The sequence below is a fragment of the Homarus americanus genome, unplaced genomic scaffold (genome assembly GCF_018991925.1).
Source record: "Homarus americanus isolate GMGI-L3 unplaced genomic scaffold, GMGI_Hamer_2.0 scaffold6565, whole genome shotgun sequence".
Lineage (NCBI taxonomy): Eukaryota > Metazoa > Arthropoda > Malacostraca > Decapoda > Nephropidae > Homarus > Homarus americanus.
The window spans coordinates 161208-174973 of record NW_024752453.1 but is presented as its reverse complement, the minus strand read 5'-3'; the positions used below and the strand labels follow the sequence as shown (position 1 = coordinate 174973).

At 48.5% G+C, this 13766-nt stretch overlaps 1 protein-coding gene across 10 annotated transcripts in view; it reads left to right on the top strand.

Moving 5' to 3' along the window:
• The window catches only part of LOC121855095 (fasciclin-2-like), a 120825-nt gene that overhangs the window by 59733 nt on the left and 47326 nt on the right, over positions 1 to 13766 (top strand). For all 10 annotated transcript variants that reach the window (XM_042349932.1, XM_042349931.1, XM_042349935.1 and 7 more), the window contains one exon: positions 5567 to 5642. In XM_042349932.1, the coding sequence (XP_042205866.1) occupies positions 5591 to 5642 (52 nt within the window). In that variant the 5' untranslated portion in view covers positions 5567 to 5590. The remainder of the gene's footprint in view (positions 1 to 5566; positions 5643 to 13766) is intronic.

Sequence of the window (13766 nt, the reverse complement as noted above, 5' to 3'; positions counted from 1 at the left end):
AACTACTGAGACTCTCTTCCTTAACTAGATACGAGACTCTCTTAATTACTGAGACTCTCTAACTACTGAGACTCTACCTTAACTACGAGACTCCTCCTACTAACTTCGTCTGAGTCTCTCTACCTTAACTACTGAGACTCTACCTTAACTGCGAGACTCTCCTTAACTACTGAGACTCTCTACGCCAACTAGATACTGAGACTCTACCTTAACTACTGAGACTCTACCTCTACACTGAGACTCTCATACTACTGAGACTCTACCTTACTACGTACTGAGACTCTCCTTAACTACTGAGACTCTACATACTGCAAAGACTCTACCTTAACTACTGAGACTCTCACCAACTACTGAGACTCTACCTTAACTACTGAGACTCTCTCTTAACTACTGGAACTCTACTAACTACTGAGACTCTCTCCCTACTACTGGACTCTACCTTAACTACTGGACTCTACATCTTCTGAGACTCCTTAACTACTGAGACTCTACCTTAACTACTGGACTCTCAACTACTGAGACTCTCAACTACTGAGACTCTACCTTAACTACTGAGACTCTACACTTAACTACTGAGACTCTACCTTACTAGACTCTCTACCTTAACTACTGAGACTCTACGCCAACTACTGAGACTCTCTACCTTAACTAGAGCTCTGCTTACTACTGAGACTCTCTACATACTGAATACTGAGACTCCCACCTTATACTGGACTCTCTGCATATACTGAGACTCTCTACCTTAACTACTGGACTCTCTACACCTAACTACTGAGACTCTCTACATCTGATCTGAGACTCTACCTTAACTACTGAGACTCTCTACCCCAACTACTGAGACTCTCTACCTTAACTACTGAGACTCTCTACCTTAACTACTGAGACTCTCTACATACTAGATCTGTTCACTTAGCACCAGTTAAGAGACAAAATTAAACCTTTTTATTCCTTCTATTTATCTGGTTTACTTCTACCTCTCTCTCTCTCTCTCTCTCTCTCTCTCTCTCTCTCTCCTCTCTTTTGGTTGTTTTCTTTTTATCTTTCGTTTTTCTCTATTTATTGCGTCTGTTATTGTTTCCTGTGTATGTTTATTGTATTTTTTTTCCATTCTTCTTCTTTAATTCTTACTTTTTTTTTTCCGATGATTCTTACTTTTTTCCCACAAATCTTCCATTTTCCAATTATGCCTTTTTTCCTAGATTCTTACTTTTTTCCCACAATTCTTCTATTTTCCCACAATTATGCCTTTTTTCCCTACGATTCTTACTTTTTTCCCACAATTATGCCTTTTTCCCTGACTTATATTCTTTCCACCCCCTTCCATTCTTCGTTTGCTGTCTTCCTCCTAATTCTCCTTGTCTTCCCGTCCTCCATTTTTTCTGGGGAGAAGGAGAAAAGAAGAAGAAGTAGAAGAAGAGGAGGGAAAAATAACAGGAGGAAGAGGAGAGAGGAACAAAGAGGTTGAGAAGGCTGAGGATTAACAAAGTTTGATTACTCTTGGGAAGGTCGAGAGAGGCAGTGTTTTGATGCCTCCTCCTCTTCCTCTTCCTCTTCCTCCTTCTCTTCTCCCTCCTCCTCCTCCTCCCTCCTAGTTATAAAACACAGTCCCTCCTCCCTCACCCCCCCCTTCCTCCTCCTTCCTTCCTCCTCACCCCTTCCTCCCTCACCCCCTTCTCCCTCACCCCCTTCCTCCCTCACCCCTTTCCTCCCTCACTCCCCTTCCTCCCTACCCCTTCCTCCTCACCTTCCTTCCTCCTCCTTCCTCCTCCCCCTTCCTCCCTCACCCCCTCTCTCCTCCCTTCCTCCCTCACCCCTCCCTCCTCCCTTCCTCCCTCACCCCCCTTCCTCCCTCACTCTTCCCCCTAAACAAATCCCATCTACAGTGGCCAGCGAAGGAGGGAAGCGGGTATATACATCCACCTATCCACACCCATAAGGCCCCATCCACACGTATTAGATCTCACTCCCGGCCAGCTAGGTGAAGGGTATAGCCTGGTGGCATTACTGTCTACGGAACTCATTGCGAGGAGGCGGGAGGAAGCGGGAGGAGGCGAGAGAAGGCGGGGGGAGGCGAGAGGGGGCAGGAGGAAGCGAGAGGAGGCTAGATTATTCAAGCCATTAGTAGGATATGTTGAATGGATCCCAATATCACCCACAGCCACACAGAATCTTACGAGATTTTTGTGTTTTATCCTAAGTTGAAATATAAGAACGTGTGGAGTCTCGGTGAATGAAGTCTCAATAAAAACTTAAAATTTATGAGAATTTTACGTCGCTTAGTCTCAGAAATTCGTATGACTTTTTTTTTTTGAGGTTTTAATGATATTGTGAGATCGTATTTAACTGATTCCGTTGGGATAAAGAATAGTGAAATAGATGATGATAGATGATGATGATGATGATGATGATGATGATACGGTATATAATCTACTGTACACCCTTTTGGAGACGTGATATTCGAACCAAACGTTGGATTACCTTCTGTTGATGATGATGTGAGGATTCAGAGTTCATTTGGGTTCGGGATTCGGTTTACTTGGGGATTCACATGAGTTCGAGATTTTATTGGATTCGCATAGATTCGGGGTTCGGATGGGTTCGGGGTTCAGAGAGACGGCCCCACTACCTGCATAAACCCCTCTCATTAACCTTTACCATCTGTTTACCTGTTCGTATTTTCCATCATATATTTGTAAACTCAGGGACTAGCATTCGGGACTCTGTTGTGTGTGTGTTTGTGTGTGTGTGTTTTTATTCCTTGTCTGGTGTTTGGATAGCTGAGTAGTATGCGTGTGTGTTTGTTTGTTTGTTTGTTTACATATTTCAACAGCACAGTAATCTAGATATCTGTTCAGTAGTTCCTTGTTTGTAAAAGATCCAATCGTGTGTGTGTGTGTGTGTGTGTGTGTGTGTGTGTGTGTGTGTGTGTGTGTGTGTGTGTGTGTGTGTGTTTGTGTGTGTGTGTGGGTGGCAATTCATCAATTTGTATTTTGGTGGTGGTAGTGTGGATGGTGGTTGTGGTAGGCTCTGGGTGATTGTTGGGTGGCGTGGGTGGTGGTTATAGTAGGCTCCTGGGTGGTTGGTGGCGTGGGTGGTAGGAGGGCGGTGGGTGTAGCGTTACGACAGATCGGTATCACTGGTGTCATGGTGGGTGGTGTCTTACAGGGCCATGTTCCTCTGTTGATTGTGGTCAACCTCTGCTTCTTCCTCCTCTGCCTTCTTGTTCTTCTTCTTGTTCTTCTTGCTTGTTCTTCTTGTTCTTGTTCTTCACTATTGTCCCTTCCTCCTACCCTCCTCACCACCACTGTCCTCCCATCAAACACCCCCATCAACCCCTTCCCTTTTCATTTCCCCCAAACCAAACACCCCTCATCACCTCCTCCCCATCAAACAGTCAAACATCACCCCTCACCCCTTCCACTACACCTTCCCCACCACCAATACCCCTCCATGCCTACCCCCCCAACACCCCCCTCATCCCACCCCCCACCCTCCCCTCACCTTCCCTCACCTTGGCTGAAAAGGTAAGTAAGAAGAGACATCCTATTACACGTTCTTTATTGTCAGCTCGACGTACGTACATGTGTGTGTGTGTGTGTGTGTGTGTGTGTGGTGTCGTCAGATGTGGTACTGATAAATGATGGGGTAATTTTATTGCAGGGTCTCGACAACTAAGGCGTTTTATCGTTCTCTGTCGTTTCTTTGTCGTTAGTTGGCGTCTACCTGGTCGTAAATTTGGCGAGGGATTGTGAGTTGGCGTCTACCTGGTCGTAAATTTGGTCACGGATGGTCTGAAATATACTTTTGGCGAAATTGTCAGCCGATTTGTCCGTTGAAATAAACTATTGGACAAAAGTAATTCCTGACCTGTAATTGAATGTTTTTTATGAATTAAATGTTGATAAATTACCTCCCCTCACCCCTCTAAAAGATTCTCCCCCTCACCCCACTCTAAGATTCTCCCCTCACCCCCTCTATCCCCCCCCTCCCGGAAGACCCTCCCCCTCAGGTTATGGAGCGGAAGAAGGTTGAATTGCTTCACTTTACGTTTGTTTGTGCATAAAAACAGGTGTGTGTGTGTGTGTGTGTGTGTGTGTGTGTGTGTGTGTGTGTGTGTGTGTGTGTGTTAGGAACAGTGGAATCTCTGCCCGCCTGTAGACAACTCTCTCTCTCTCTCTCTCTCTCTCTCTCTCTCTCTCTCTCCACTTCACCTCCACCACCAGCCCCCCGCTTCCACCGCCAACCACATCCTTTCCACTAATACTCCCACCTGCCACCCCCCACCAACCCACCACCCCACCAACCCCACTCCCACCCACCACCCACTGCCTGCCAATTACCTGCAACCGCCATTACCTGTACCCACCTTCCTTCCTTCCTTCCTTCCTTCCTTCCTTCCTTCCTTCTATCTCATTCTCCTCCCTCCCTCCCTCTCCTCCCTCCGCCATATTGAGAGATATTAATCAGTATTGTGGGGGGGTGAGAAGGTGATTATCCCCTCACTATGTCTGTCCCTACACGCGGGGTCTGTACAGCTCACCTCCTTATCTGTCTGTCATCTTTATAGACCTCCCTCTCCCTTCCTCTCCTTCCTTCCTCTCCTTCCCCTCCCCTCCCCTCCTGCAGATTAGTCAGGTAAGCTGTTTCATATGACAGGATTTAGAAAGTCATCAAAGTGGTAGGGGGAAGTGTGGAGCACCTTTTGTTATGTTGTGGTAGTGGTGGTCGTAGTGGTAGTAGTTGTTGTAGTGGTAGTAGTTGTTGTAGTGGTAGTTTTCATTATACCATTACCATCATCATCCTCATCATTGTTAAGTGTCGGCCACATGTTAAGTAAAGAAACTGTTTACAACTCAGAATAGCTTACTAAGCAAGAAGGAGCTGGTAGCAGCTGTGTCCCTGCCTGAGGGCCAGAGTCTCACCTTCTACCGTAGAGACAACATCTTGATTTAACGTTCAGCCAACATCTACCAGGAGGATATTGTATTCGTTCTCGTTGGTCAAACCCTAGACCCAAAACGTGAGTGAACTATTAAATCCTTTGAGAACTCTAAATAACTTTAATAAGTGTTATTTATATACTGTATATTGATCATATCATACAAATTGTCTCCTGATGTATCAACAGTTGTAACATGTGAGTTATATTTAAGATGTTAACAGGTTATGTACTGTACAGTATATTGAGCGTGTCCTCATTATCATCATCATCATCATCATCATCATCATCACCACCTCTTCTTACTTATATTCAAATTTATCCTCTATTGAACGACTCCATAAGACTGTTCTTTGTGTTTTGTTTACAGTCTCGTGTGTTTGTTTGCCTCCTTGATAGTGGCTCTTGTTTACAATGCCCTGGTGTTGGGATTTGTTTGCTTTCTGATATTTTATGTATTATTTCCTGTTTGTTGTTTGTGACGTAACGACTAAATCATTTGTTGTTTATGATGTGATACCTTGTTTGTTTTTGTTTAGTGTATACAATATGGTGATTTAAATTGTTTATCCCTCCTCCTATGTATTGTTTACGATGACTAATGTTTGTTTGTTTGTTTGTTTACAGGTTGTGACGGCTTAGATCACCAAGATGTCTGGCCTCATTGTCTACGCCATCCTCACTACACTCTGTTTACTACATGGTAAGTGTAAACAAGTTGTACTACCATGATTGTGTACACCTGCGTCCCTTCTCACCTCTGGCTCTCCCTCCCTTTCTCCTCCTTCCCTCTTTGTTATCCTTCTCTTTCTCTCTCTCTCTCCCCCCCTCCCTACCTCTCTATCCTCCCTCCCTCCCTCTCTCTCTCTCTCTCGCTCTAATTGGGAGAGAGAGAGAGAGAGAGAGCTTTTAATTTAACCACGACGTGACGGGAATTCTCTTGAGGGAGTTCTCTTATGGAGGACTTCTCAACCATCTGGGAGTTCTCAACAGCTGGTAGCGTCCTCCAATCCCGCCAGCTGGTACGCCCGACGTGTGCCAATCACCAGCAGCTTTATCTGTTAGGACTAAAGCTAAAGTAACGTTAGCTGGAAATTGATTCTTGGAGATATTTCCTTTTTATTTCTCACTTTATCTCCCCCCCTCCTCTATGTGTCAGAGGTAAGTAGGAGTGGGGTTACATAATCTACAACAACAGGAAGGTATGGTACAGTAGCAGTGGGGGTGGAGAGTGGGGCCATTATACGAGAACGTGGCGGCTTTTTTTATTCATTAAGTCAACCCATTTCCCCCCCCTCACCGCCACCCCCTACCGCCACCCCTACCGCCACCCCTACCACCACCCCCCTACCGCCACCCCCGCCACCCCCCACCCCCACCCCCACCGCCACCCCCCTACCGCCACCCCCCCCTACGCCCCCCCACTACCCCCCCCCCTGCCACCCCCCCCTACCGCCACCCCCCTACCACCCCCTACCACCCACCCCCCTACCACCCCCTACCGCCACCCCCTACCACCCCCCTACCCCCCTACCACCACCCCCTGCCACCCCCCTACCGCCCCCCCCCGCCACCCCCTACCACCACCCCCCCCCGCCACCCCCCCTACCGCCACCCCCCCCTACCCGCCACCCCCCTGCCCATCAACAAGTTGGCCCCTGTATAATAAGTGGTGGGGGAGGAAGAGGAAAGAGGGGGAAGAAATGGGGACGTGTCATTAACATTCTTTTTCACCTGGTATTGGTAGGAGTCAGGTTTATTACTCTTCTCTCTCTCTCTCTCTCTCTCTCTCTCTCTCTCTCGGCTGCTACCACCATCCTGCCCTAACTCACCAGCCTACAACCTCACTACGACAACTACGATCTACTAGCAACAACCACCACCTCACTACCACCATACTGCTACCTGACAGTTACTCACCACAATCACTCATCATCAGGTCACCACACAGGACCATCACCACCACCACACAACAACCACCACCACTACCACACAACAACCACCACCACCACACAACAACAACCACCACCACCACACAACAACCACCACCACTACCACACAACAACCACCACCACTCACACACAACAACACCACCAACACACACACAACAACAACCACACCACAGCACACAACAACCACCACCACTACCACACAACAACAACCACCACCACCACACAACAACAACCACCACCACTACCACACAACAACAACCACCACCACTACCACACAACAACCACCACCACTACCACACAACAACAACAACAACCACCACCACTACCACAAACAACAACCACCACTACCACACAACAACAACCACCACCACTACCACACCAACAACCACTACCACACAACAACCACCCCACTACCACCAGCAACAACAACCACCACCACTACCACACAACAACAACAACCACCACCACTACCACACAACAACAACAACCACCACCACTACCACCCCAACAACAACCACCACCACTACCACACAACAACCACCACCACTACCACACAACAACAACCACCACTACCACCCAACAACAACCACCACCTACCACCACACAGCTATCAGCTATCAAATCACACCAACCACAAACATAAGCTTTTAATGTGTGTGGCTTCTGTATCCACACCACACACAGACACACACAGACACACACACACACACACACACACTTTTCTTGGAATTCTTTATCATCAAAGTATCGAAGTCAGTTCACGAAGAGAGTGGTGAGTCAGTGAGAGAGAGAGTGTGGAGTGTAACAGTGTGAGAGGCAGGTGTGTGTAAAGAGTGTGAGAGGGTGTGTATGAGAGGTAGCAGGTGTGTGTGTGTGACAGCTGCACCCACCACACCTGCTAGGGGAGGAGTGAAACACTCCTTGCCTTCAATAACTCCCTCACTACGGCTCCCTGCACGACCACGTGTTAACTCTGATGTATATATTGAGAGAGAGAGAGAGAGAGCTAACCTTGGCGCTGTTACTCTGTTACTCTGTGTTAATCAGATTACAGCCGGGGAATGACTGTATGAGGCACCGCTCCGACACAGGATACAGTCTAGGTACCTACTGTATCCTCTACCGTAAATGGATTGTCTCACCCACCCACCCACACCCCACCCACCCCCACCTACCCACACCCCACCTACACACCCACCCCCACCCACCCACCCACCATCCACCCACCTCAACCCACCCACACTTGAGTTTCCTTTTCTTTGTTCTTCTACACCCAATCCATTTACCCCCCCACCCACACCCACCCACCCTTCCACCCCACCCACCCCTCACCACACTCACACCCATGTTGTGTAAGTGTAAAGTGTTTGAACTTAAGTGCTTGTGTGTATATAAAGTAAATTTTAATTATATATTCATTTTGTGTGTGTGTGTGTGTGTGTGTGTGTGTGTGTGTGTGTGTGTGTGTGTGTGTGTGTGTGTGATAGAGACACCTGTTTGCAATTGTTTTACCTGCAGGGTGACAATTTGCGTCTCCTGAACTTAACTGTTTGCCTTCGTGCAGAGAGAGAGAGAGAGACACATTCAATTTGATTCACCTAACAGCCTCCATTAACTACGGCTTGCCTTAATGAAACCCTTTGGTGTGTGTGTGTGTGTGTGTGTGTGTGTGTGTGTGTGTGTTGAGGACCTTCAGTGATTAAATGCTTGGCTTTATGTTACTATTAAATGTATGTATCTCTGCCTGTAATAGGGTTTAAGGTGTGTAGGGGGGTGGGTTGACAGTGGCACTTGTGATGGTGGAGTGTTTTGTGTGTCAGGGGGAGGTAGCCAGCGTGCCTCGTTACCACCCAATTATCTCATTATTAACAATACAGGCTGTGAATGGGTCGCTCGTACTGGCGTTGCGGTGCATCTGTCCTCTTGTTATTGAGCTTGGCAATCGTTCGACTGCCGCGGGGTCTTGTGAGTGATGTTACAGGGTAAGAAGGAAATGCCTGGCGATGTTTAGTGCTCGTCGTGGCGTTTAGGTTAGGTTAGGTCTGGAGTGGGACGACATGAAGTGTTACGGTGTGGGCATAGGGAGGTGTTCGAGGGCTGATCGTGGGCGTAGGGAGGTGTTCGAGGGCTGGTCGTGGGCGTAGGGAGGTGTTCGAGGGCTGATCGTGGACGTACGTAATTGTCTGTGGAGTGTCCTTGAGTGTCCGTGGGGGTAGTTAAGTGTCCATGGTTAGTACTGGGACTGGTGAAGGTCCGTGTGTGTGTGTGATGACGCCTTGAGCATGACCGGGCGTGTGTGGGCGTGTGTGGAGAGAGAGGGAGAAGTGTGTGGGCGTGCATACAGAACCGTGTGTATGAGTTACCTCCTGGGCGTGCAACGGACAGAGGAACGTGTGTGTCTGTGTGTGGTGCAAGATCCGCCACTGCCGCCACCCTCTCTCACCCCCCTCCTCAGCCACCCCCCTCAGCCACCCCCCCTCAGCCACCCCCTCTTCCCAGCCACCCCCCCTCAGCCACCCCCCTCCAGCCACCCTCCCTCAGCCACCCCTCCTCAGCCACCCCTCAGCCACCCCCCCTCCATACCCCCCTCAGCCACCCCACCCCCGGCCACCCCCCTTAGCCATCCTACTACTCCAGGAGACAAGGAAAGGAAGGAAAGGATAGCAGAGTGTGAAAATCTATGTCCTCCAGGGTGTTTAAGAGTCGTCACACGTGGTACTTACCTCCTTCTTCTCCTCCACTTCCTCTCATTCTCCTCCTCCCCTCCCTTCCTCCTTCTCTTGTACTCCTTCCTCCTTCTCTGCCATTCCTTCCTTTTCTCCACTCTCCCTCCCTTCATCCATTCTCCTTATCCCTTCTCCTCCTCTTCTTCCTCCTCCCGCTCTCTTTGTCCCTCCTCCTCTCCCCTCTTTCTGCCTTTACCTCCATCCTCCCCCTCTTTCCCCCTCCCCTCCCTCTGCCTACCCGTGCTTTACCTGGAGGGACTAAGGATGCCCTACACGCTGCCTAGCAACACCCAGCACTATACCCACATCCTCTCTTCCTCCTCTTCTTCCTCCTCTCTTCCTCTTCTTCCTCCTCTCTTCTTCCTCCTCCGTCACTACTCTTACGCACACACACACACACCTCTTCCTCCCCACCCTCTTCTTTCTCTTCCATCCCCTTACCTCACCCCCTCCCCCTCCTCCTCTTCCCCCTCTCCCTCTTACCCCCTCCCTCCTCCTCTCCCTCCCTTCCCCCTCCCATCACTACCCGTTTAGCCATGAAAGAAAACACGAAACTATTTAATACTTTGGAAGGGTTTGGAAGAACGTCTAACACCACTTACTTAATACTTTGGGTTACATAGCACAAAACTATTACTACTTTGAGAGAGTTTGGGGGAAGTTTTTAACTGCTTATACGTTTAAAGGACGAAACTTTTAATATTTTGGAAGATAAACTCATAATACTTAATACTTTGACGTTGGTGAACCGAAAACAACAGTCGGATAGAGTTTCAAGATGACGATTTTGTGTTGATCTTGGTCTAATGGTGAGACAAACAGCTGTACGGTCAGGGTGGGTGGGTGGGGTGGGTGGGAATGGAGTGGGAGTAGAATGGAGTATGGTTTTGAAGTGACCTCATCTCCCTCATGTTCTGTTTTGCTCATCCACCCACCCACAATCACCCACTCATTTCACCCATCCATTCACCCACCCCACCTATTATCACCCACCCACTCACCCGTATACCCCCACCCATTAACCCTCTAGCTGAAGGGGTATTAGGGTGGGGGGGAGGGGAAGGGTGAGGTGAGGGGATGAGGGGCAAAACCAGTTCCCCATTATTGCTATATAACTTGGGTTTGTTGACCTCTAGGGGGGGTGCTGAGGTCTGTGGGAGGTCAGGAGCATGTGGGTCAGCCCTAGGCATATGTGGGGATACCTCAACTCTCTCTCTCTCTCTCTCTCTCTCTCTCTCTCCTGCTCTCTCTCTCTCTCTCTCTCTCTCTCTCTCTCTCTCTCTCTCTCTCTCTCTCTCTCCTGGCTAGCGGGATACGCAACAGCTGTCACTGATAACTTGCTGTGGTGTTGAAATAATTGCACGTTGCGCATATTTAACGCATGGACGCCTACACACTCGCGGCACGTTACGCAACTCCTTCATACCCTAACGCTTTTACGCACACCCACGCGGTCTGTAACCTCATTCCCTTCATATTTTTACGCAGGGACGCATTCCACACTCGAGGCCCGTTACGCATCTGTTTATATCCTACGCATATACAGTATGTTTGCCTAAATACGCGCACATTCACTGCCAAATACGTATGTGTCCCCGTATGTAGAGCAGCATAAGATCTCTCTCTCTCTCTCTCTCTCTCTCTCTCTCTCTCTCTCTCCCCATTAAATATAAGAAATAATTAACGTATTTTAGGTCACGCCTCTGGCCAATATTACCTGTTGGGGGTAAAACAGTGCTACTCCACTTTCGCCCATACGGTCAAAAGTCCCATTGGGTTGTGAGGACATTTTGGTCTTAGTAGCAAGTCGCGGTCTGTCACGGATACACGGGCGAGTGGATAGGTTATGGTAGGGGGGATCAGCTGAAGATTAGCCACCCCCAGATTAGGGTTAGGTTAGGATGATGGTGTGAGAGAGAGGAAGAAGGAAGGGAATAGAGAGAGGAGGAGGAAAGAAGAGGCAGAAGAAAAAGGAGGAATAAGAGGAGGAAAGGAGAAGAGGAAGATGAAGGTGGAGGAAAGGAGAAGAGGAGGAGAAGGAAAAGAGAAGAGCAAAAGAAAAAGGAGGAGGAAGAAAGGAGAAGAAGATGAAGAAAGAGGAGGAGGAGGGACTTACCCCTTCTGTACCCACCCAGCCTCGGGGGTCTACCTGGGCGGGGCGCTACACTTACCTGTGTCTTGTGTTACCTGGCTGTACCGACACACACACACACACACACACACACACACACACACCTATCACCTGTGTAAACAATAAAAGCAATTGTTTACCTTTGCCATCTCTTGTTTGGACCACCATATTACTCTTATATTATGACTGTGTGTGTGTGTGTGTGTGTGTGTGTGTGTGTGTGTGTGTGTGTGTGTGTGTGAAGGAGGGAGGGAAGGAGTGGAGGGGCAATAGCGTTGTTGGTAATGGTACTTGTGTTTGTTGCTCCCTGTCTGTCCGGCTCCCTCCCCTTCCCTCCGCACTGACCTACCCTCCCTCCCCCTTCTTCCTTCCTCACTGAGCTTCCCTCCCCCTCTCATTTACCCCTTTTGCACTTCTTCACTGCTCCACACATCCTTCCCTCCCTCTTCCCTCCCTCACAGTGTGTTCGTGCTTGTATAACATTAAATAGATGAAAATATTTGACTAGTTCTTCAAGAGAGACTAAAATTTAATCTTATTTTTACTGCGATTTGTTGCAAGTCGACTTTGTGTTGCCTGAGTGTGTTCCTCCGTACTAGTGGGGTGTTAGGAGGCCGGCAGGCGGAGGGATATCACCATTATTAACGGTTGTGTGGTGCAGATATAGCGCCACTACATCACAGCACCACTAGACCGTAACGCCATCATACCTCGCTACAAATATCAAGAGTGTAGAGCCATTAAGAACGAGTGAATGATGGAGGGGATGTTACTACCTCAATGATGGTGGTAGTGGTGGTGCTGCGCCATTATGTCATCGCCACAACACCACCACACCATTATACTACATCATACGGTCATAAACTCTCTGTATATCAACAACACCACAATGTTATTTCGTTACGCCACAACACTCAATAACGCCATAACAACCTCCACGTCAAACCACAACACTACTGCATAACGATGTAACACCTAGAGTGGGGGAAATGGCCATGGGGAGGGGTAGCAAGTGGCCATGGGGAGGGGTGGCAGGGTAAGTGGCCATGGGGAGGGGTAGTAAGTGGCCATGGGGAGGGGTGGCAGGGTAAGTGGACATGGGGAGGGATGGCTTTTAAGTGGCCATGAGGCAGGGGTAACTTTTAAGCGGCCACTTAAAATCTACGAGGTTTGGGTGGCCTTTAAGTGGCCATGAGGCTGGGTAAATGGCCAAGAACAGACCAACTGAACAATAAAACAACATGGAACGTCCCGGACTCTATGTACTGTATACCCTTTCCAAGCTAACCTAACCTAACCCCCCCCCTCAGACTGCTCTTATAGTAAGGTAATATTGGTAATAAAATAGTTTCCCATAATTTGGCTTCCTTGAGGGTCTTCACACACACACTCAGCTCAATTCTAAGTGTGTTATTGTGGCGAGATTTTGTTCTTTATTGTTCTTTTGTGGGTTAGATATCGTTTGTTCTGTTGTTCTAGAGGCGAGTTATGTTCTGTTCTGTTCTTATATTTTGTTCTGTTCTGTTGTTCTATTAGTGAGATTTTTGTTCTTCTTTGTGACCTAAATTACAGTCTATTGTTTCCTTTTGGAGATCATAGGGCAAGTGACCTAAAATACCTCTTGTTAACCTCTCATTACGACCTACCTTAAATGGGTGACACTTAAGAATGACCTGACATGGGGGAGGGGTAGGGGGAGAAGGGGTGGGCAGGGAAAAGGGAGGTGAGGACATGGGAGGACGTGTTTCTTGGACATGGGATGGTGGTGGGGATCCTGGGATGGGGGCAGGGGGCTTGAGATAGAGGTGTAGGGGTAAGCGTGAGACGAGCATGGGGGAAGGGGAGTTACGTGGCTAAGTGTATAGCAGGTGGGGCAGTTATATCCTTTTGGCTCACTTACCTCCCCCACCCATCTCCCCCACGCATCTCCCCTCCCTCCCCCACCCCTACGCTCACCCTACTCTTGCAATTTCTAACCGACGCCCAAATTTAAACTTTTAACCGTAGCGCGAGTTAAC